Source organism: Gnatocerus cornutus, chromosome 1, assembly GCF_029298725.1.
Source record: "Gnatocerus cornutus isolate USDA-ARS CGAHR chromosome 1, icGnaCorn1.1, whole genome shotgun sequence".
Lineage (NCBI taxonomy): Eukaryota > Metazoa > Arthropoda > Insecta > Coleoptera > Tenebrionidae > Gnatocerus > Gnatocerus cornutus.
The window spans coordinates 18,857,110-18,881,461 of NC_142233.1; the positions used below are offsets into that span (position 1 = coordinate 18,857,110).

Here is a 24,352-nt window from a genome sequence, read left to right on the forward strand (position 1 = left end):
AGAAAATTTGGATCCCAAAACAACATTCCAAAAGAAAATTTCTACAGAGGATTTGCACCCTTATTGATGATTGACAGCTGTCAGGTCGACTGCAAGTTGGGTTCATAGTTACGAAAACTGAAATTTTGCTTTACGGTGTTCCACCCTTAATTTTACCGATTCTGTAGTGCATAACCGCAGAAAAACTGATTTGGCACCTCAGTTGGGCTATTAGCTTTAAGAATTTTAGGTCCATATGAGGCTTAACAGATGGTGACAACTTAAATCGATTTAATAACGCGAAGAAGTACTTTTTTTTTTATTGTGGGTTGCATAACACTATTCAATTATGATACACTGTTAATTTAGTTTTGCGAAACCTACCAGAATTAGGTGGTTACAAATTTAGTTTAATTAAAATAAAATTGCTTATTGTGAAAATTTAATACTATTTAATGGTAATAAAATGTTTGCAATTAGGTATTTATTACTCCTATAATTAGAGTTTTTTTGTCACTTAGTTTAGTGGACAATAAAATTCGCCTCCACACTTTGTACAGGGCTTTTTTGAAGCGGCTGTTCGTTCAAGCATTCTTTGCTGTCTTCGTGTCTGTCTTTCTTGATATTCATAAATCTGGAGTGCAACCCACGTGTAAAAATAATCAAGAATTCGGTTAAGTCCAAATTCTGTAAGATTTGTTCCTGCATAGTATGCCGTTGTAACTGTATTAAATATTTCTGTAGCTCTTTTGGCTACATCCAAACCGGCCGTAATCCACCTGCAGAAGTCAGGTTCTTCATCGGCGGGGTTACGAGTTTGTTTCCATCGTTGGAACCTTTCTTCTACTTCGTTTACCAACCTTTGGAAGAAAGAATTTACCATTTCAATGATACGAAAATATTTGGTATGATTGGGAAAAATTGTATCTAAAATTTTCATGTAATTGCGTGAATCACCAATTTGAGAGCTTATAACTTTAGCGGCTGCGTTTATTATCTTTTCTTTAACTGTGGCTTCAGTAGAACCGAAGAGTTGAGCAAGATTAGCGGCTAATTTAATACCATCAAGTACACTAATTCCTTCGAAAGTTTTGTTGATGTAAATTTCCATGCTTTTGACGTTTGCTTGTGTTGGTTTTGGTGTGCTAGGTAACTGTGTCAAGAACGTAATAACATCATTTTTCTGCATGTTGCTGAATTGAGCCATATCAATTTTAATTCCGTTCAGTGTTATCTCTCCATTACTGGCCGCGAATCGTACATTATTTTTATTCATTGCTTTATTGTTTCTGGTTAAAAAGGCAAAAACCTCATCTTTATTTTGAATGTTTTTGATGGTAGAAATCACTTCAGCTCTTCCTCGGTGAACATTTCCATCGTTCTGGCGAATAGTTTCCTTGACTAATTTGTTTAATGCTTTCCTATGCCTGTTACTACGTAGAGACTCTTGATACTCTCGCAATGTGTTTGTTTGAGACTCTTCAATAACTGTGTTAATCGACCTATAGTTATATACAGCGTGGCCGAAGAACAGAATTGAAGAACTGAGTTGCACTATTGTGAGTAACGAAGGGGTTTCGTTGTCTCTAATCCAACTACGGAGCACATCATAGCTGGCGTTAACCACTCCGACCCCACCAGCGCCAATATTGACAACGTTGAGTGTGTTGACTGCAGCCGTGGCCCCCTTAAAAATAGAACGTTAAATTTGAATAAGTCAATTGGTAAACAGTTTGTACTGTTCCTATGTTGAAACCCTCGGCTGCTAATTTGGACACCACCAGATTTGCTCCTGTTCCTACAAAACCCAGAGAACCAGCAACGATGTTTATGTACGCACCACGGGCTTCCGGTGATTCAAAGAAGCTTAAGCTCTGTAAGGTGAAAATATGACAGTTTGTATTGGCATGGTTAAAGTTACCTCTTTATGTTTGGTTCTATCGTGGAGCACAAATGCGCTTCGTCCTAAGGAATAAGCGCCTATGGCTATTCCTGCAATTCCAGCAATTGGAACAACGAAAGGCGCTGCAGCAACAGCAGGGATAGATGCAGCGGCAATCATGACACCCCCTGAAGCAATTCCACCCACGGCACTAGCAATGTCGGTCCCTTTTAGTATGGCATTTGTGATATCACAAGCTGGTGATAATTTTCGATCAAGAATTACATTTCCGTTGTTATCAGCTTCGTATCGTCCATTTCTAGGGTAAACCATTTCACACTTTGGAAGTTTGTTTTCTTCCAAATAGTTTTCCCAGTTGCTGTATACACGTCCTGTGTCATCAATGAAAATCCGGCAAGGATTGTCGCTGTTCTTGCATTTTCTCAAGACGAAAACTGGAGTTGGAGTTAAGTCAGAATCTGAATCATAATCAGAAAATTTTTTGGCCCGTTCTTCTTTCTCTTCTTGTAGCGGGACCATGCAGACGTAGATAACTGACATTATCACCCGGTCTCTCCATTTGGCGACCAAATCTGAAAAATAATCAAAGAGGGGTCGCTACCTCAAATCCTTATGGACAATGCAATGTAAAATTTTCCTATCATAACTCGAAAACCATTTGACATAGAAAATTGAAATTTCGAATATACAGGGTCCACCCCTAAAATCGTCTTTAATTTTAAAGATTAAATTTTGAAAATTTGCATACGCTTATAGTTGACAAAGCTCTAGAAGCTGACACAAAATTTTGTTTTAATATCACGGTTTGTTTGACGTTGCGACGCCTAAAAAGTATATTTTTTAGCGATTTTTGAGTTTTTGCGGTAATATTAGCGAATTCAATTTTTTTTCCACATAACTGTAATACAAATATTTGAGTTTTTATTTTAAATAACAAACTACGTTTACACCAAAATTTCACAAGTCACTTCATTCACTCATATGAAGGTGAATTTTGATTAACTCGGGCATGTTGCACTTTATGGACACCAGAAATCGTTAATTAACATCGACGAAGCGACAATTTCACCAAGTAAGACTTTTGTTACCATCTAAAACGAACCAAAGGATAGATGTCATTTGTGACACAAGATGTTGACAGACCGGTGTAAACGTAGTTCCCAATTTTGACGTAATGAAATTGGAAACTAACTTGATAAAACAGTATTTTTTCCTCACATTTTGAATACAATTCACATTAAATCTAAAATATCAACTGAGATATTTTTAACACATTTATATTGAAAAAAAATTAAATTATAGGTTGATATCACAAAACCTCACAATTACCTAAAAATTAGATTTTTAAGGCGTCGCGACGCCAAAACGATGAGTGATAAAAAACAAATTTTTGCGTCAGCTTCTAGAGCTTTGTCAACTGTAAGCGTATGCAAATTTTCAAAATTTTCTCTTTAAAATTAAAGACGATTTTGGGGGTGGACACAAGTGTTGACTACAGATTTTCCATTGGATTTTTTGATAGGAGTTCTCTAACATTAATTACACTGTAACTTCGGCTTAGGTTGTTGAATCAAAATTGTGTCTACATTGATTGTAGAATAAATTTTTCTGAATACAATCGTCCAAAGTTAAAAGAAATATTCTTATAATTAAGAGAGTAATTGAAGAAAAACGATTTAGACTTTAACTCCACGCTGAAATTTTATAATTTACAACCAGCAATTGCCGGCAAACCACAGAAATTAGGACTGTTTGTGAAATAATAGCTCTTTCTTGGAAATAACGATAGGAAAATAATAGAACTGTATTTTCATCTTTGCATTGCATTCTTGGACTAAGCCATGGACCAAAGGAAAATTTAAAAAAAAACCTATATTAATAAGAATTTCTGTACTACAGGGTGATTTTTTTAAAACGGCAGGCGTTGTAAAATTTTTATTTATGAACCGATTTCAAGAATTTAAAAAACAAATTAAATGGTTTTTAATTTACTATAAACTGATGATTTTAAAATTTTTCTGAATGTCTTAGTATCTTTTGGGCGATACTCAACTTTCTTATTTATTATATATAGAAGATATTAATTTTTTTGATTCAGAAATGTGTAATATGTTCTACTTTTAACCAAAAATATTTTTAAAAAATTATCAAAATTGAAAAAAAAGCAATAAAAGTTAATAAAATCTAGGTGCCTGGTGTCAAATAAAAGAATGCCGTTATTGTAATGTCAAAAAGCAGCAAATAACAGAAAGGATCGGCATTTTTTTTTGAAATTATTAATAACAAAAGACAATAATAATTACAAATCAGAAAAAACAACTTCCTAATTTAATAGTTTGGTTCAGGCTTATATGTTTAATAGAATTAATTTTTTTTTGTTTTAGTTATTTGGATTTTATTAATTTTTATGTTTTACTTGAATAGCTTATATAGAGCATAATATTGAAGATATTTAGGAAATAAATTTATTTTTAAGTATTAAACAGTTAAAATACTGTTGAAACGCCATCCCGTTTTTTTATTGTACAATTGAAACCTACATTGTAAGGTGTAGCCCCATCTTGTTGAAAGAAAACTTGTTCTTTCTGTTATTTGCTGCTTTTTGACATTACAATAACGATATTGTGTTATTTGACACCACGCACCTAGATTTTATTAACTTTTATTGCCTACATTTTTTCATTTTTGATATTTTTTTTTTAAATATTTTTTGTAAAAGTAGAACATATTACACATTTCTGAATCAAGAAAATTAATATCTTCTAAATTATGAAAAAAAAATATGGGTGTCAATTTAAAATAAGAAAGTTGAGTATCGCCCAAAAAATACTAAAACATTTAGAAAAATTTTAAAATCATCAGTTTATAGAAAATTTAAAACCATTCAATCTGTTTTTTAAATTTTTGAAATCGGTTCATAAATAAAAATTCTACAACGCCTGCCGTTTTTAAAAAATCACCCTGTATATGGAAACAACTATCTATTTCACGTTCCTACGCATTTGTTATACAGAATCGGAAGCAAAAATTTGTTATTTATCACCAAAAATTTTGTCGTCGCGACGCTTTAAAATTGTAATCTGTAAATTTTAGCCATTTTTGAGGCATAGTGGAACCAAACGCTTATTGATTTTTTTCAATATACCAGAGCTCATTTCTATCGGTCCACTCATTAAAAAGTTAAGTTGGCAGCAACCAGTGGCAATTTTTATCGGTAACATTTGGCAGTAAGAGTGTTTGACCTTGACGCAACTGAGGCATGCGTAAAAGCTAACCGTCCTGCACAACATTGCCAAAACTTGTTAAATCTCTATTAAAAACTTCCTGTAGCACCAATATTTAATTAGTTATTTATTAAAACACTCAACTTTGACAACGTGTTAACCTCAAAAATCGCTACATTCAATTTTCCCCTAAAGATTTGAAAGCCTAATTTACACCCAAAAATTTTCGAAAATTTACACAGGAGAGTTGACTGATAGCAATGAGCTGGACTTTACATACAGGGTGATTTTTTAAAAACGGCAAGCGTTGTAGAATTTTTATTTATGAACCGATTTCAAAAATTTAAAAAACAGATTGAATGGTTTTAAATTTTCTATAAACTGATGATTTTAAAATTTTTCTAAATGTTTTAGTATTTTTTGGGCGATACTCAACTTTCTTATTTTAAATTGACACCCATATTTTTTTTTCATAATTTAGAAGATATTAATTTTCTTGATTCAGAAATGTAATATGTTCTACTTTTACAAAAAATATTTTTAAAAAAATTATCAAAAATGAAAAAATTTAGGCAATAAAAGTTACTACACAAAAATTCCCTAGATTTCGAAATCAAGTTTTTTCGTTTAAAATAAGGCGAAATAGAAAAAATAGCGTATGATACTTGTTCATAATGCCTTTTGCCGCACTTACTACTTTAAAACGTGCAAAATGTGCGTGCGACAAAATGTTCATTATGAAACGCGTTTCATAATATACTATTTTTGCACGCTTTTGCGTGTTTTAATTTACGATTATGATGCAGGTTTAATAAAAAATTAAATTGGCGGTTGATTTTACAAACTCTCACAATTAGCTGAAAATCACATTTTTAAGGCATCGCGACGCTAAAACTAACGGTGATAAAAAACAAATTTTTGCGTGTTTTGTTAAGCTGATAGTTTTATGGCGGTTATTAGACCCAAGCACTGGCCCTGTCATTTTTGAGACAGCTCACTTGCGAAACCGAAATCTGCAGAGCGGGCTAGGTAGCGAACTTACTGTTTTCCTGGAGAATTTTTTTAAAAGAAATTTCAATGATTTCCATTTGTTTGTCCTCATAGCCGGTTTCTTTTTTCGGCGGCCCGAAAAAAGCATATCCCACAGCATTCTTTAAAAATTCGTGTTCAAAATGATCGTAGCTGTTATAATCTCGGTCACCAAGCAAATCCAACATGAGCTGTTGATATTCGATCGGCCTAGAGACAAAGATGAAAAGGTCACATTTCTGAAATTATCTGATTCATTATAAACGTACCCAATCTTGTGTGTTTCATTTTGTTCTGGATTACTTGGAATGGCAACGCTTTCCCTATTGAAAATATTTTCGGCAGTTTCTAAAGTTACCAGAAAATCTCGAGTTGCGACTTTTCCTTTTAAAACATTAATCACAACCACTTCATTTTCCATAAGTGCGATCAGCAAAGCACAACAAGTCTTAGATTTAATATAATTACTAAACGTCTTTAGTTGTTCATATTGATGTAATGCCTTAATAAGACCTGCTTTGTAATCGTCGTTTTCGATATCCCAACATAACAAAAAGAACTTGTTGAGAAGTCTTTGCAAGTTTGGATCTGTAATTTGATCGCAGAAAAAACGCGAAAAATAATCATGTTTGTTATGGAAATATAAAATCAAAATCTGAAAAAACACCTTGAAACTATTTCAGAAGTTAAACAATAAGTGAATTACCCTTTTTGAACTTGTGGTAAAACTCTGTTCAAAAGCTTCACGTAAAGTGCACAGCGGAAAAGTTGGTCCAGGGTTATGGTAATTTCGGGAAAAATACTCTTTAAAGCTCCAAACAGACGAAATTTCGGTATCTGTAATAATTCACGATTGCATAATTGTTATTATAAATGAGACATACCTTCAGGCACATATTCTTCATTGTTGCTTCTTCCTAAAATCATTAAAAGATATAGAAAATTGTTAAAAAATGTTACTTTTTATACCTGAAGAGAACGAAAATTGTTGGGAAAAGCCATAGTTGTCCTCAAAATCATTTTCGATGTTGTAAACTACTAATGTGTTACATTCATTTGGCAAGCAACATGTTATTAAGGTATTTGAATCAGTACTTGGTTTCTTGTGCCAACATTCAATGCTTTGTTTGTAGGGCGCAACGCCCAATTCTTCGTAGATCCGATTTTTTAGGTCTCCTACAGGTGGATTTGTTTAGATTACATAAGCGATTCTAAAAGTCGATTTATAAACTTGAAGCGACAGTTGTATTTGACAAAAAACGAGTGCCAAACAACTGTCACATTTGATATGTTTAGTCAGTGGCGGCACAAAAGTACTTGATACTGAATATTTAATTCGAAAAATAAATCGTATACGAAATTATAAAACCATTCAAATTGTCCTTTGTTCCGATCTAGACCAAGATATAAACGCTGTAACAAGAAATGATTTACTGAAATCTCAGGACCATTGCGAAACTATTCAGCACACTTTGACAGATACCTGACAGCGTACGCCTATGTCACAAAATATCAGGTATGACTGTGTGAGATTTTGTTCGACGAAATGACTTGATTTCTTCAATTTTTCAAATATCTAAACTGTGACGTAATTGGTTACTTTTACGTCCTTCCACAGCTTACAAGAAGTGCTACAGAAAAAAAAATTCTTCGAGATTTTAATTACTCCACTTTCATAATATTGCTGTTACAGTTTGGTGCTTTACTTACCAAACATCCTGTATAATATGAATTATAATGGGTATAAGTTTGTGAATTTTATGTATGATTCAAGGTTTAGTCATCTTGTGGTCACCCCCAAAATCGTCTTTAATTTAAAAGAAAAAATTTTGAAATTAAAAATTAAAGAAAAATGTTATTTTATTAAGTTAATTTTCAAATTCATAACGTCAAGGTTTGAAACTATGGGTGCGATTTTGTTTATGAACCGATTTCAAAAATTTAAAAAACAGATTAAATGGTTTTAAATTTCCTATAAACGGATGATTTTAAAAATTTTCTAAATGTCTTAGTATTTTTTGGGCGATACTCAACTTTCTTATTTTAAATTGACACCCATATTGTTTTTTTCATAATTTAGAAGATATTAATTTACTTGATTCAGAAATGTGTAATATGTTCTACTGTTACAAAAAATATTTAAAAAAAATATATCAAAAATGAAAAAATTTAGGCAATAAAAGTTAATAAAATCTAGGCGTGGTGTCAAATAACACAATATCGTTATTGTAATGTCAAAAAGCAGCAAATAACAGAAAGAACAAGTTTTCTTTCAACAAGATGGGGCTACACCTTACAATGCACAATGCATTTCTCGCAGGTATCAATTGTACAATAAAAAAAATGGGATGGCGTTTCAACAGTATTTTAATTAAATTAGGTAGTTGTTTTTTCTGACTTGTAATTATTATTGTCTTTTGTTATTAATAATTTCAAAAAAAAAGCCGATCCTTTCTGTTATTTGCTGCTTTTTGACATTACAATAACGGCATTCTTTTATTTGACACCATGCACCTACATTTTATTAACTTTTATTGCTTATTTTTTTTCAATTTTGATAATTTAAAAAAATATATTTTTGGTTAAAAGTAACATATTACACATTTCTGAATCAAAAAAATTAATATCTTCCAAATTATGAAAAAAAAAAATATGGGTTCCAATTTAAAATAAGAAAGTTGAGTATCGCCCAAAAAATACTATAAGACATTTAGAAAATTTATATTTATAAATTTATTTTATAATCAGACCAAATTAATAACAATAACTGATCCAAAGCTTTTGTTGTTTTTTTAATTTTTAATTTCTATACAATCCACTATACAGTATGTCCCCGGATTGAGTTCACAAGAGAGAGAAAAAAAAGTTATTTTACATTTTACAAAAAAATGCAACTAACTAATTTTTTGCAAAAAACTATTCAAGTTTTTGTCAAAATTCAGAACTTCCTAATTTGAATTAACAGGCATTATCACATTTTAAAATGTTCATTGTAAACAATAGCACCACTACATTTGTATCCTTAATAAATAGCTAGTCTACCTAGTTTGTTGTGAGGTTAAAGTCCTAAACTTTTAATCACAATGGAATAAAAAGCAATAACACTTTATTTGTAATGCCATTCATCGAAAATTGATAAACATCATCGCTGTTATTACTTCTGTCAAGTGTCTGTCATCTGATGACAAAATGATGACAACACCAGTACCAACATACAGTCGTAAAACTACCCTTTCACAGTACAACCCAATACATAAATTCTGTCAAATATGGTGTACAGTCCCAAAATTTGGACGAATAATGACCTTGAAATGTGGTATTCAAAATAAATAAGGTGTATGTAAAGTCCAGCTCATTGCCATCAGTCCACTCTCCTGTGTAAATTTGCGAAACTTTTTGGGTGTAAATCAGGCTTTCAAATCTTTCGGGAGAAAATTAGGGGAAAATTGAATGTAGCGATTTTTGAGGTTAACACGTTGTCAAAGTTGAGTGTATTAATAAATAACTAATTAAACATTTGTTGCTACAGGAAGTTTTTAATAGAGATTTAACAAGTTTTGGCAATGTTGTTCAAGACGATTAGCTTCTACGCATGGCATAGTTGCGTCAAGGTCAAATGCTTTTTGTGCCAACTGTTACGGATGAAAATCGCTAAGGGCTGCTGCCAACTTTACTTTTTAATGAGTGGACCTATAGTAATGAGCTCTAGAATATTAGGATGCGCTGTTTTATTTATGGGCTAGCCGCAATGAGAAAAGCTTTATTTCAGCATAAAATTGAAATGATTACAATTTCAGCATATTATTTCAACTGGTTAGGTTTTTCTGAGGGTTTCTTGCTTCTTGAGATAGTACTTTTAAGTGTTTTATAATTGGAGAAAAATTCAATTTTTAACAGTTGTATCGACACATTCTTAATGAGAGCCTTGAGTTCGCCAAAATCGACATTTTTAACGAGTGAATTTGGGCTTCAAGAGGGTGGTCTCTTTTTCCGAAAAATTGCTGTTCGTCAAAATCAGCCCCACGATTTTTAGGTGTACTTTTTGTGGAAAATCAGTATAAATGCGAGCGAACTGTAGCGGCTACCGCTACTTTAAGTTTATAAATCGACCTTAATTGTTTTGATAAGGTTATTATTAGATCTTGTTCATATTAGCATAACTACTCACCAACTGTATCATATTGTGGAAGTGAAAAAGTGCACTCTTCTGTTTGATAAATGATGAGGAACAGTAAGTGTGTTTCGCTATCCATTACTTTCGCATCACTACTGAAACATGTTTTTTTTGCACAACGAAATATTTATAATCCGTCAAAAGGATAAGATAACAAAGATAAGATGAGTCGCTTAAATGCGAACGCCGACATCAAACCGAAAATTTCGTATAGTAATTTAAATTCCATAATAATTATGACTAATTCGTTCTATAAAGATTTTGAAAAAGGACACTTTTGTAATTTAGCTTTTTGCTACCAACTGAAGAGTTTTTGTTTTCTAACATTTTAAAATAAAAGCTTCAGCAGAGTTTTTTCTATTGCTGCAAAAAATAGGGTTCGATGCCAGAGTTTGTATTTAAGTGACTTATAATATGTATAATTGGATTAAACTATGAACGTTTTAGGTATAATATTAATAACGAGAGCAAAAAATCCTTACAAATGATTTTGGCTTAAAGTAAACGACAATCCTACAAGGTATAGAATGAATTTTAGAACATAGGAAGTTTATTCAGTGTGTCGCTTTTATTTTCGTCAATTTTGAAATCTGTCACACTTATAGAACTTCATGAGGGAAATCTATTAAGTAAATTGTAAGCACAGCGTAGTGCGATTTTTGAGATTTTTGCTATGATATAAACTTGCATTCATTTTAAGGTTCAAGTGTACCCCCTGTCTCAAAAACGGTAAATTCAAAAACTTTGAAAAAAATTCTGAAGATGTAAAATTTTATTCTAAATCATCACATAAAATTTAAAAAAAAACTGTCCTGCGGTTTTCAAGATAATTTCAAAAAACTTAGTTTTTAGGTACTTTTTAGCTGTTTTCTTTTAAACTGGTGGTTAGATTCACTTCAAATTTTAACATGACTTGTCTTGCAAACTCAGAAAAATGTGGGAATTTTTTTATAATTTTTGAATTTACAGTTTTTGATATATGTGTATTTTTTGATAACTTTCGTTAATATCTACTATAATTTCTTCTTTTTTCAATATACAAGTTATTTAAATATTTGTCTCATATTTTTACCATAAATTAGGATCAATCAAATACACTTTGTAGCACAGAATAGTCGAAAAAAAAAATAATTAAGGCTGGGATACTATGACACATTTCGATCAAAAACTATGCTATAGGAAGTGGTGTCCCCAAACGGCCTGGAAATAATTCAAATTATTTTTTCTATCTTATAATAGAATGCGCTTTCGTCGCCTTGTTGATAGATTCCTTTCTTACGGGCAAAAAACTGCATCAAACACGCTGTGTGATTCATACAATTGCCCATTAAAATACTCTATAAGGCTTGTTCTTACGAAATGCAGAAAAAATTATATGTTCGACTGGAGGTTTATTTTTAGCCCAAAGATGCCTGTGTTGACAGAGACAAAAACTTATTTAAAGTTGCTACTGTTTGTATTTCTTCCCTTCATAATATTGTGCAAGATGCACACAAATCTAGCTAATAGTTTTGGCGGCTGCGACGCTCGCTTTAAAAATGTAATTTTTAGCGATTTGTGAGAGTTTGTGGAACCAATCTTTGATTTTTTTTAATATCTTAGTCGTAATTTATGCAAATTGTTTTCAAAGTTTGATGAGAAACAAATGTTTTATCAAGTTAGTTTTGAAATTTATAGTCAAAATTGGAAACTACTTTTATACCAAATGTCAACATCTTGTATCACAAATGTCATCAACCCTTTAGTTCACTTTAAATCGTAAAATTAAATTGTGGTCTTTTTGATGTTAATTAACAATTTCTAGGGTCCAGAAAAATTAAACACGCCCGCGTTAATTGAAATTGACCTTCTTACAATAAATGTAGTTTTCAATAACCCCGTCATGATTTTCAAAACAAAGTTGATGGGTATTTTTTAAATTTGAAACACAATTTGTATTAGATTAAAATAAAAATTGATATATTTTTATCGCAGTTATGCTGAAAAGAATTTGAATTACTCAACTCAACTCAAAAATCGCTAAACATTATTACACGTTGCGACGCCAAACTAACGGTGATAAAAAACAATTTTTGCGTCAGATTTTATGTAAATTTGCAAATTTTTATCTTTGAAATTGAAAGGCGATTTTGAGGGTGTCCATAAGTGTTGCCGGATCATGTATTATGTTCTGATTTATCCAATAAAAAATTAATTTAGCCATATGAAAAAGCAACAAGGAGAAAAATGTGGTTTCTAAAGAATATATAAAATTCTTGTTTTTTTATACTTGGTATAATGTATTTGAATCAAATAATACACTGAAATGTCAAATGACTTTCTAAGATTAACAAAGAAACTAACTATTATTATTAATGTGTGAATCAACACTTTTGTTTTTGCATTTATAGGCTGATGAATTGTGAAAATATGTGAAACGATGTCTACGACAAAATTTCTAAAAGTACATTAAAAAAAAAACACCAATATTTTCAAAAACATCAAAAAAAGAAAATAATTGTTGTTAGCAACAATGAAGTTTATATTTTATATTTTATTATATTTTACAAAACGTTGACTCTCTATGTATGAATGTAAAAATGTAAAAAAAATTATTAAAGAAGTATAAAAATTAATATGTTTAATATCATAGTGTGTGGTGTACTTTTATGTTATGAAATTAAAATTCTTAGATACCTGTAGGAAAAATCTTTAATTAAAGGGTTCGAACGTAAAACATGTTAAGTTACAAAGAGCCGAAAAAAAATTCAAAAAGTTAAAAATTAATATTATAACAATAATTATTATGAAAAACTAATATTTAATAGAGCTGCTTTTGGAGTTGTAATATAATTTATGGCATATTCTAACGCGTAAAAACATGGATAAAATAACATGTTTTGCGTGAAAATCCGAAAATTATTTTTTATATTTCTGTTCTTTTATGTGAGTATATTGTAGAATCTCTACTTTAAATTCGTGCATAAAATTCTACCTAACTCCACTGTACCTCATTCCCAAAACAGCGCATCCTATTGATCAATAGTAGTACTCCACAAGAGCACCATGGTAAAACAAATAAAATTATAAAAAACCAAATTAAACTGTAACATTTACATTTTAAATTGCGCCATCTCTCGTAGGAGAATGTCATTATTTGTGGGTTCACTTGAACCTTAAGTTTTTTTAGGATTCTCCGATTGTCATGAACGTCTCTAGGGATTCCCCTTTTTATAGATAAACAAAATTTTGTTTTTAATTAGTTTACTCATCGCTCTGATGATGATAGCATTGCTATCGAAACGCGCGTCAGTATTTTTTGTCAAATTTGGTGTTTGGGGAATAAATTGTAATTTTGATAATTTGTCAACAACACCAAGAATTGATCCAATAAATTTTCTTTGAAAATTTTGTTGCTATATTTGGAATCATTACGTCGCGTCGCAACAATTTTATCAATTAATTCACCTAAAGTCGTTTACAATCCTAAGTACATATATCATTGCTTTGATAAAATTCAGGTCATGTCTGTCATAGATAAAACATCTGCGGTAATAACTAATTATCTGACAAAATGAGATGGAAACGGTACAGTGTTAAAAGATGGACAATTTACCTTTTTATATCGATTAGTTATCAATGTCCTTATCAAAATATCAGTTCTCAAAACAAACTACATGCCTATTGTTTTTTACGATCAGAGACATAGGTGCAGCAGCAGTATGACTTAAATTTGAAAACATGGTAATAATTACTTTCGACTAAAATTATACAGAGTTTCAAAAAAAATGAACCACCATGAAGGAGTAAACATAGAACGTCCAAAATTGGCGAAACGGGTTGTTGTCTTAAAACTAATAAATGATTAAATTTTGAAGGCAATCCGTCATCTCTAAAAGAAATTTTACCTTTATTTTGTAAATTTGATTTTTGTTTACCGCTTTTTTGACACTTGTTATATTAATTCATACCTGCGGCGGGTTGAATTTTATAGACAGTGTCTTGAAAAATGCCACGAATTTAAAGACGCCCATATTTTCAACTTCTTCGCCTTTTAAACGAGGTCGAAATATTGGCATGTTCGAGTACAGTTTAACATTCCAAAAAATTTGTAGACGAGTGAGTTGACCACATGCAACAGTCTGACCCATATGGAGGGACTGGGAAGAGGAAAACTTAGAAACCTTTAGTAGATTCAGTAGACGTTCTAGAGTGGCTGGTAAACGCGAAGAAAGCCTCATAACACAAAGTGCACTAGGGTCCATCAGAACCAACCCAAGCTGTTGGTATAAATTGGCTAAAAGCAATAGACCACATAATATCCATGAGTACAATTTATCGCCAAAAACTGTGATTTGAATTTCAGACTTACCGTCTTTATTTTTACATTTTTCTCACAAGAGAACAATAGGCGAATAAACTGCAGTGGTTCCAAAAGAAACAGCACTTTGCTCTGGAATGCTAAGATATCGTCTTTAGTGACAAATCCAGCTTTTGCTTCTGGCGTTGTGATAGAGGATTGAGGGTTAGAAGACCTAAAGGTTAGAGGGAAAATATACAGTTTGCTTAACATCGCCATACGAGTATAACTCCGGAAGTAACGATGTGGGGAGCAATATACCACGGAGGATCTTTCCGAAGACATTAAATGCGCATCGCTATATTGATACAGTGGTGGAGCCTGTTGTTCTTCCGTTGATACAAAACCTTTCAAGAACACGTTCTAACAAGATAAAGAGCGGTTTCATACTGCCTGTGTTTCTTTTAGGTTTATGGTTAGTGAATGACATTTATCTTTTACTTTGACGATGATATCACCGGATTTAAATCCTATAAAACATGTCTGGAACATGATGGATCAAAGGATGCGTCGATTTCACAACCCACCAAACACTTTGGAAGAGGTGCGTACGTTACCACCTTCAGATAGCCTGAAGAGGCTCAAGACGCAATGAATCATCTTATTTCAAGCACGCCCAGGAGGGATGCTAAATGTATACGAGTATGAAGAGATGTTACGCATTTTTCATTTATTTCTAAGTAAATATTGTTAAATTTTCTTGAAATTCTAATCATTTGTTTTTCTCAATGCATCAACTCTTTCTACCAAATTTGAACATTCTACGTCAACTCCTTCAGGGTAGTTCTTTTTTTTTGAAACGCAGTGTATTTTTTTTTAATCAGTTTGGTATCATCCGTTTCTGAAATAACGCACTTCAAGTTTATTATTTTCTAAATACTTTTTCCAACTGCTGTAACGTTCTGTGAAGTCGGTCAGTAAAAATCCGGTAGATAAGGACTGTAATTGTTCTTTATTTTGTAAAAGCATATTTATGATGTTCTGTGGGTTTAAAGACGGAGATGTATCCTTTTTTTGAATACAAACAAAATTTCAAATTATTATTTATTAAACTTGCTTAAATATCCATTAAAATCATTTTCAAACGTATATATTTTATAGTCAGAATTATATAACTTTGGTTTAACTCCGCCTACCATTAAGGCCAATTGAATTTTAGCTGGAAGTCTGATTTACTCTGCAACATTTTGATAGTTCGTTGATATTTGCGAGAAGCCGGGGTAGAAATATCCACACATTAGAAGACGAAACGCGATCAAAATCAACGAAGGTTTCACGATTAATTGAATTCCCGCAAAACTGCAAATCCTCTTGACAAGTGTGACACTAGGAGTTGCCAAATTTTTGATTATATTGGGTAAAGGAGGCTAGCCATTCCTTCATTTGACAAATTCAAATCGTCATTTGTCCATGTGAGCGGGTTTAAACCAAAGTTACAAAACTCTGACTATAATTGAATGGAGTTATGCAGAAACCATCCAACCCACAAAATTGCAAAAAATGAAATAATACGATTTTTGATATACTAATACACCTTTCTTTATTATAAAAGATCCGTTCAACCAGTATCCTAAATCTTAAGGCCGCAATTTGAACCGTGCGGTACTCACCTTTAAAACCATTATTAATTTTAGCAGAAAATGTTTAACCCACATGCTCCCTTTTTGCTGTTGACGGTCTAAACGATCAAATGAGCAATCCGTGACTATTTATACTTTAAAAAAAATATCAAAAAAACGTACGATTTGATTATTTTTCAATCTAAACTGTCTTAACGGAAGTACTTCTGTTGGAGAAGATGTTGACGGTTACAACGTCCAAACTTCAGATTTTGAAATTGGGGTGATATGATTTCTCTGTTGTGAATATTATTGTTCATTATTATAGCAATTGATAAATTCTAAACGCGTTAAAAACGCTTTTATTTATTTTTCAAAAAATCTAACCCCCAAAATGTCAAGAAATTCATGTAAAGTGTTGAAAATATCCTCGAAAATAACATAAAGGTTTGTTTAGAAAAGTGTCTCAAAGGCAGAGAAAACATTACAGTAAATTTCACTTGTTCATTACTCTTTTAAATTTAAATTTTTTTTTCAAATCTTTAAGTCGATTATCTCAAAACTATGTCAATGTGGGTTGGATGTTTTCTGCATAACTCCCCTCAATTACAGCAGTTAAATGGATACCTAATTAGATTGATAAATCTTACTTACTACTCACCAACGGTATAAAATTTTGGATGTGAAAAAGAAAGTCTGTTTCCGTATTCATTGTGGTTTCACATTAGTGTTTCTTACTAAAAAAGGAATACAAAATAAAACAAAGAAAATAGAGAATAGTAGTACATTTTGCATACAAAATCTAAAGATTTAAAAATGGGATTCAAAGACTGATTTATAATTACGTACTTAGTTAATAATTATACTGTTGGTTTATATTTTTATGAACTTGTTGGGTGATGATGATGATGAATGTTAATCGTAAGCGAGACAGTTTCAAAAAAATTTAATGAATAAAACAGTTAAAAAAATAAAACACTTTTACTGCAACAAAAGCGCCATACATATTATACAAGGTGTTTATAAATGTTTCTAGCATCAAGCGTGGCTTTGGAATTCATGTCGTACATTATTTTGCCGCTTTGTTTTCATAGTGACTATAACTATCAGGAAAATTATTTATAATGTTACTTACTTCAGTGACGTTTTAGTTACGGTTTTACGCCCAAGTTTTCGATTTTCAGGTTTTAAACTACAACTGGAACAGTTTATTTCTCAAAACTTACTTTGCTTCATGTTTGAGGTTAACTGCAAATGTCAGTTGACAAATCGAAACCCACATTTGTAATAAGCGGCAAATTTCTTTGACATTTCATAGCCACCCTTGATGCTAGAAACATTTATAAACACGTTGTATCGTGTCTATGAATTAACTGAAGACATTTAATGCAAGGAACTAAACTACTTAAATCACTTTTTCTTTAGATTTGTAAGTTATGGCAGACAATTATTATGGCCATCAAATTCAGAAGGTCGTCTCCGTTATTAAAGAAGACTCCCATTAAATAACATAAACGACGTAATATGTATTTTCTCAGTATTTTTTTTTATAAAATTCAGATACTTGAGTGATTTCTTATCCTGATCAAAATGAAAACTAGTCCTACATTTTTTGTTTACGTATGCCTAGTAATTTGACGTTATCAAACTGTGGATACAACTTTTGAAACGGGTTTATAGAAAATTGTCAGCATTTTAAAATTAATTTGAGTAAAAAAAAATTATTAAATATTAAATAATGAAAACTTCTAATGATTTTGCAACACACTAGTAAAGATTTTAATAAGAATATTTTTTAACATGCAATATTAAACGGAAACAAGTTACTTATGTGATTTTACAACAATATCGTGCAGAAAATCTAGGCCATTAAATTAAAATAATTGTGACCAATTTGCAGTCAAACATATAAAATGTTGACTGTCCGAAAATCGGTTTGTAAGAAAGTTTGTCACGACTACAAAATGTTCCAATTGTTGTTACCTTTGTTTATTACCTCATCTTTGGTGCTTATCTGTTTCGCAACAGAGACACCAAAGTACACAACAAAATTCGATAACATCGACTTGGAAGATCTGGTCAAAAATGATCGGTTTCTTAAAAACTACATTGATTGCTTATTAGAAAAAGGCCATTGTACTCCTGATGGTGTGGAACTGAAAAGTAAGTCATTTCGTTTACAAATTTTGTTCATAATTCCCTCTTTTTGTAGAGAATCTTCCTGACGCTCTTCAAACTAACTGCAGCAAATGCAGTGAAAAACAAAAAAGTGGATCCGACTTTATCATGAATTATCTTATCGAAAATAAACCAGAATGGTACGAAGAGCTGGAGACGAAATATGACGGCGAAGGAGTCTATAGAAAAAAATATTTATCTGCACAATCCGAAGTTACCGAACCAGTTTCAACTTAATTATTCTATCCATTGATATGGAGAGTAAAATGTATTCTCGTTTTATTAAAATCTGAATACTAATGAAGTTTTTGTATTTTTTAGTCGTCTTTAAAATGTAGCAGTTGTGAACAAAATCAAGAACAACCTAACGTTGTCCACCTTGAACAAACAATTAAATATAAATTTAGGTTCATTCCTTCTCAGTCTTTTAATGTCATTTTAAATATTAACATCGCGATGAAATTTCCTGTGATATTGGCGCTCGTTTTTGTGACGGTGGTTGCAGTTCAATGCAGAGAAGTCTCAAGGGATAAAAGGGCGCCTCAGAAATACACAACGAAGTATGACAATGTCGATGTGGAGAGAATTTTACATAGTAAGAGATTGCTTTTGAATTATATTAATTGTCTTTTGGACAAAGGACCTTGTTCGCCGGAAGGACGCCAATTGAAAAGTGAGTAAAACAACTTGACATCATTTCAAATGTAGGTAAACGTGATTTTTTTAATCTTATTTAACGTGCACATTAAAAATCACAAATGACACTGAATGGTAAAAACTTGAAGAAAAAGAACCAATTAATTAATTTATTTATTCATGAATGAAAACGTTTTCATTCTTCTTTTAAACAACAGGATAATGAGACTATTTTCCAGCTATTCTTCCTGATGCGTTGGTTACAAACTGCGTAAAATGCAGCGAAATTCAGAAGAAACAAGCAGGTAAAGTCCTGACTTATATCCTGCTCAACTACCGGAAAGAATGGGATCAGCTGATTGCAAAATACGATCCTGAAGGAATCTATAGAAAGCAATATGAAATTGAAGAAGATTACGATTATTCAAATTTGGATGAAGCCAAAAAGTAATTAGTTGTCATTTAAGTTCGTTTAAATAATGAATAATGCAAGTTTATGCGACGCAGAAATGTTGTTTGTTATGTTAGGATGATATCAATAATTATGTAATTGGTAAAACAATGTTGACCTTTGATGATTTTTATTATCTTCACACTTGTGGGTATATTAAGTTATAGAAGTTAGTACGTAAATTATTATAGATCATATAGAAGTATAATTTAGATTTCCGTGTGTACCTAATTAATTGCAATTGCAATAAATATAATAATAAATCAAAATAGAAATCAAAATCAAACTTTATTAACATTATTCATTTTAGTTAGTACATATCTATGTTTTGTACTTATTTTAAGTTTGCCCAAATAAATTACGAAAGAAATGAGAGAAAATAGAAACGCACCTTGGTCAACATTTCATAGAATTCTTCCGAAAACACATAAAAGCCGTTGACATGTCCGTAATAAGTTTGGATTTTTTGTTAGTTCTTAGAAGTATTTTCATTCCAAGATTTTATTTTCCGTTTCAGGGGAGTAGCGAATGTTGAATTTGCAAATGTCAAATCCGCGAATGTCGAGGGTTTACATACATCTAGTAAATTTTATGACCACATTATGAAAGGACCATAAAAATGATCAGTCGGTACTTAAACAGGGTCGTATTTAAAAGAAAATTGAATCGAATATACAAGGTGTTTATAAATGTTTCTAGCATCAAGGGTGGCTCTGGAATTCCTGTCGTGCACTACATTGCCGCTTTGTTTTCATAGTGAATATAACTATCTTAAAACTATTTATAATGTTTCTTACGTCAACGGCGTTTCAGTTACGATTTTGTGTCCAAATTTTTGTTTTTCAGGTTTCAAACCACAACTATAACAGTTTTCTTCATAAAACTTACTTTGTTCTATGATTGAGGTTAACTACAAATGTCAGTTGAAAAATCTAAACCCACATTTATAATGAGCGGCAAATTTCTTTGACATTTCATAGCCACTCGTGATCTAGAAACTTTTATAAACACCTTGTAATAAACAAACTTACATTTACATATGCACACTTGACCATTTTTAAATTTAAATCAAACTGTCATCTGATTTGGAACTATCCTATCCTATCCTTTTCTACAGTATCTGAGAATTGATTGGTCAAGAGAGTTGGCGCGTGATTTGAATTTAAAGAAAGAGAAACCTTTAAAATAAGAGATTAATGAAAATTTACCGTAAAATCGCTCGCTTTAGCGTTACACACCACACACACTAACATAGTTTTTAAATAAAGTCAAAAACAACACAACACAACACAATCAAATACAGTCGCGGTTAAATTATTTTGGACGTCATTTTGTTGACATTTTGAAAATTTGAGTGTAGTCTATGCATTACTGTCAATTTAACATGTGAAACTCAAGAAATTTTGTCAAAAGTGACCGTAATAATGAAGTAAATGAAGGGTGCTTTACACTTTATAACAATCAAATTATTTTGACGTCTAAAATAATTTAGCCGCGACTGTACAAGGTGTTTATAAATGTTTCTAGCATCAAGGGTGGCTCTGGAATTCCTGTCGTAAACTATTTTGCCGCTTTGTTTTCATAATGAATATAACTATCTTGAAAATTAATTATAATGTTATTTACGTCAATGACGTTTTAGTTACAGTTTAGTGTCTAAGTTTTTGATTTAGAACTAGAATAGTTTATTTTTCAAAACTTACTTTGCTCCATGTTTAAGGTTAACTGCAAATGTCAGTTTGAAAAATCGAAACCCACATTTGTAAAGAGCGGCAAATTTCTTTGACATTTCATATCCATTTTTGATGCTAGAAACATTTATAAACACCTTGTATTATGTTAACCGGTTTGCAAATGAACCACAGAACAAATGAACGCAACGGAAAGACGCTGTCCTGTCACATTTCTGGCGTCAAACAGAAATAAGCCACGATTGACGTGCTCCAACGTTATTGGCTGGATTTTATAGAAAAGGAAAGACTGAACATCGATGAAAATTTCAATGTGAAAGAAAGAGAAGTTTTATAAAAGTACGTTGTTCTAGCATCAAGGGTGGTTATGAAATGTTATAGAAATTTGCCGCTCATTACAAATGTGAGTTTCAATTTTTCAATTGACATTTGCAGTTAACCTCAAACATGGAGTAAAGTCAGTTTTGAGAAATAAACTGTGTTACCTGTGGTTTAAAACCTGAAAATGATAAACTTGGACACAAAATCGTAATTAAAACGTCATTGTGGTAAGTAACATTATAAAAAAATCAAGACAGTTATATTCACTATGAAAACAAAGCGGCAAAATAGTGCATGACAGGAATTTCAGTGCCACCTTTGATGCTAGAAACATTTATAAACACCTTGTATTTACACTGTATGCCCGAATCTGTTATACTAAAACATCTTTGATGTCATCTGAGTTCACAGTATATGACAACTTTTAGTTGAAATGCAACCAGTAATACTTTATTCATCTTCAACTAAACAGATTTATACAAATTTAAATAAGAAAATTCAATACTTTTATCAATTAATAACATTTTAATACAAAAATAGTATATTATAATACAAGTTTATAAGCAAGCCTTTAAAACACGCACGACGAGTTTAAGAGCACGACGCGTCAGCGCTTATAAACGAGTGTTATACACTATTTTTTATTATACCTATCCATTTACAATCCTTTAGGAGCATTAAAAAAAAGTGAATTTACACAATAAAATTATCAAAAGTTGTTTGTGAATCGTTTTCGTAAAGACGGTTTGTAAAAATCCGTTCAAAAAATGAGTGAAGATATTAAAAGGCTAGCAGAACGTGCAGAACTGCAATTAATTCTGAATCTACCCGACGCTGAGAAATATACTGGTCACGCTTTCCGACGAACTTCATACGATTATGGCAAACAGTGGTATGAGCATCGACAAATTGAAACGTCAGGTGGGATGGAAATCTTCAATAATATTGAAGAATCCATTTCAAATAAAATAGTTGTTTCCAAACGCATTGGTGGTGTTCTGAACACGTCGGTTGCTAAATCAACTTCATCAAGAGGACGTCCAACAGAAGAATGAAAATGAAAAAGCTTCTACAAGTTATGAATTAGAAGCAACAAACAACAGTAACCAGCTTAAAGCGGCACGCTTTGAAATTTCAGACAAGAGTAATTGTAATTTTTATGTTTATTTACATTATAAATAAAAATTGGTCCTGAAATTTCGCTATTTCTTGTTACCTAGACAACTTTAAACTCGGGCAATTCTTTCTGCATACAATCAAAAATACCGCGGCTACGCCTATTAAGAAAGAGGATGAGTCTGCGCATTACCAAAGCACTAGTTCATCGGCTTCTTTATCTAGATCGCACCACAAAACTGAGAACACACGACCCACACTAGAAACATTTATCTATGTATATTAACAATACTAACTTATTCTAGCTATGTTGTCGAGATAATTATAAATACAGTGTCATCAATAGAACCACCCAAAAACAAGTTTCCTGTTTTATTTATTATTGAATGAAAACATGTCTTTTTCTTTTACAAGAATCTTGCCATTAAGAATCTGTTAATAAGGCTAAGTATTTCTGCATAATTTACAAGTACTTACAACTGAAATTTATGTTTTATGTTATCCTGGTTGAAAATATTATTGAGAATACGCACTGATACTAGAACTTGCAAGAAATGAAAAACTGTGCAACAAGGTCGAATAAAATTAGATGTAGAATACTGGAGTTTGTAATGCTTTAGCTAGGCAACATGAAATATAAATCAGTTGTTACAGTGGTTGTAGTAGGATGCATGAGGATATTACATGAAAATATAAAATATTTGCTTGACAAAATCAGTTATGAGGTTTTGAACGTATCTAAGCAATCCAAATAGAAATCATGTCATAAAGATCGGTCAGAATGGAATTTTGCAATGTTGTCGCAATTAACAAAATTAAAGTGCTTGCATCGTCGTCAGGAAATGCGAATGTTTTTTTAAGTATTTACGGGCACTACTGGGGTTCCCCTGGCGCGCTCTGAATTCGGAATTCGCTAATTTTGAGACACCTGTATTTTATCAAAAAAATCACATTTCCGTCTTTTAAATGTAAGAAAATTTACCAAATTGTTGCCAAGTAGTTTGGCTAACCTTACTTGATATACAGGGCTATTAATAAAACGACAAGCCTGGCGGGAACGAAATGCAACCCAAAATACATTATAAGCAGCTGCCTAGATACCGCATTGTGATATGAACTGATTAACGATCATAGTTATCTGAATTTTCTTCACTGGAAACAAAACATTTTGCAAAAATATTCATGAAATGTGTTTTTTGTGTTGCATTTCATTGTCGTGCGACTCGTCATTTTATGTAAATAACCCTGTATAGGTATAACACTGATAATAATTGATAAACAATAATATTAAAACAAAATGTAAAATATCATGTTTATACCTAATAAAATTTTGATGATGGTCTACTTCATGGTAATCAATCAGTCGTTTATAAAAACATTTCAAACAGATTTATGTTTACTCCGAAAAAACCTTAAGATCGACCTTGATGTTACCGCAAAATTAATAAAATTTTCCAAATCTTCAAGAATTAATAAAAACATATATATGACATACAAATTATATAACAGCTAATTTAATAGCCACAATTACAGTTTAATTTACGATTTACCTGTAGAATTAGTGTGCAAACAAATTTTCCTAACACAAGTTTTTTTAGTTCTAATTAGATCTTCTCTCTTGAACGAATGATGAACGTTGGTATTTCCGTTTTATTATTGGTATTCAAACATAAATTAATAAAGTGGTTATAAAATAACGCACTCTCAAAGAAATTTGTAATAAGATTACAAAAAATACTGTAGGTATTTTGA

The 24,352-nt window shown here is 31.5% G+C and overlaps 3 protein-coding genes across 6 annotated transcripts; 2 read left to right on the plus strand and 1 right to left on the minus strand.

Annotated features, from left to right (window-relative positions):
- Positions 1 to 408: 408 nt before the first annotated feature.
- LOC148180779 (uncharacterized) lies at positions 409 to 23,195 on the minus strand. Of its 4 annotated transcripts, none has more exons than XM_088044822.1 (11): positions 23,078 to 23,195; positions 16,869 to 16,944; positions 10,304 to 10,401; positions 7,105 to 7,311; positions 7,020 to 7,052; positions 6,842 to 6,972; positions 6,405 to 6,790; positions 6,149 to 6,345; positions 1,901 to 2,454; positions 1,719 to 1,853; positions 409 to 1,666 (listed from the first exon to the last, which is right to left on the minus strand). In XM_088044822.1, exons 3-11 carry the CDS (start codon positions 10,386 to 10,388, stop codon positions 497 to 499), a joined length of 2,898 nt encoding a protein of 965 aa, XP_087900948.1. In that variant the 5' UTR covers positions 10,389 to 10,401; positions 16,869 to 16,944; positions 23,078 to 23,195; the 3' UTR covers positions 409 to 496. The 4 variants fall into 4 exon arrangements, with proteins under 4 accessions (XP_087900948.1, XP_087900923.1, XP_087900939.1 ...); XM_088044797.1 differs by having other exon boundaries at positions 10,304 to 10,404; XM_088044813.1 differs by lacking the exon at positions 16,869 to 16,944.
- LOC148180780 (ejaculatory bulb-specific protein 3-like) lies at positions 18,135 to 18,689 on the plus strand. Its single transcript, XM_088032970.1, has 2 exons — positions 18,135 to 18,370; positions 18,420 to 18,689. The coding sequence occupies exons 1-2, from the start codon at positions 18,172 to 18,174 to the stop codon at positions 18,620 to 18,622; spliced, it is 402 nt and encodes a 133-aa protein (XP_087889096.1). The 5' UTR covers positions 18,135 to 18,171; the 3' UTR covers positions 18,623 to 18,689.
- On the plus strand, positions 18,719 to 19,744 carry LOC148180781 (ejaculatory bulb-specific protein 3-like). The gene is made up of 2 exons (XM_088032975.1): positions 18,719 to 19,058; positions 19,261 to 19,744. The coding sequence occupies exons 1-2, from the start codon at positions 18,842 to 18,844 to the stop codon at positions 19,470 to 19,472; spliced, it is 429 nt and encodes a 142-aa protein (XP_087889101.1). The 5' UTR covers positions 18,719 to 18,841; the 3' UTR covers positions 19,473 to 19,744.
- Positions 23,196 to 24,352: the final 1,157 nt, after the last annotated feature.

Coding starts and splice junctions, on each gene's coding strand:
- LOC148180779 (XM_088044813.1), bottom strand. CDS start 10,388: ATGGATAGCGAAACACACTTACTGTTCCTCATCATTTATCAAACAGAA. Junction 6,791..6,841: donor TTACCACAAGTTCAAAAAGG/GTAATTCACTTA, acceptor GTGTTTTTTCAG/ATTTTGATTTTATATTTCCA. Junction 1,854..1,900: donor ATAGAACCAAACATAAAGAG/GTAACTTTAACC, acceptor TTCACCTTACAG/AGCTTAAGCTTCTTTGAATC.
- LOC148180780 (XM_088032970.1), top strand. CDS start 18,172: ATGTTCCAATTGTTGTTACCTTTGTTTATTACCTCATCTTTGGTGCTT. Junction 18,371..18,419: donor TGATGGTGTGGAACTGAAAA/GTAAGTCATTTC, acceptor CTCTTTTTGTAG/AGAATCTTCCTGACGCTCTT.
- LOC148180781 (XM_088032975.1), top strand. CDS start 18,842: ATGAAATTTCCTGTGATATTGGCGCTCGTTTTTGTGACGGTGGTTGCA. Junction 19,059..19,260: donor GGAAGGACGCCAATTGAAAA/GTGAGTAAAACA, acceptor ACTATTTTCCAG/CTATTCTTCCTGATGCGTTG.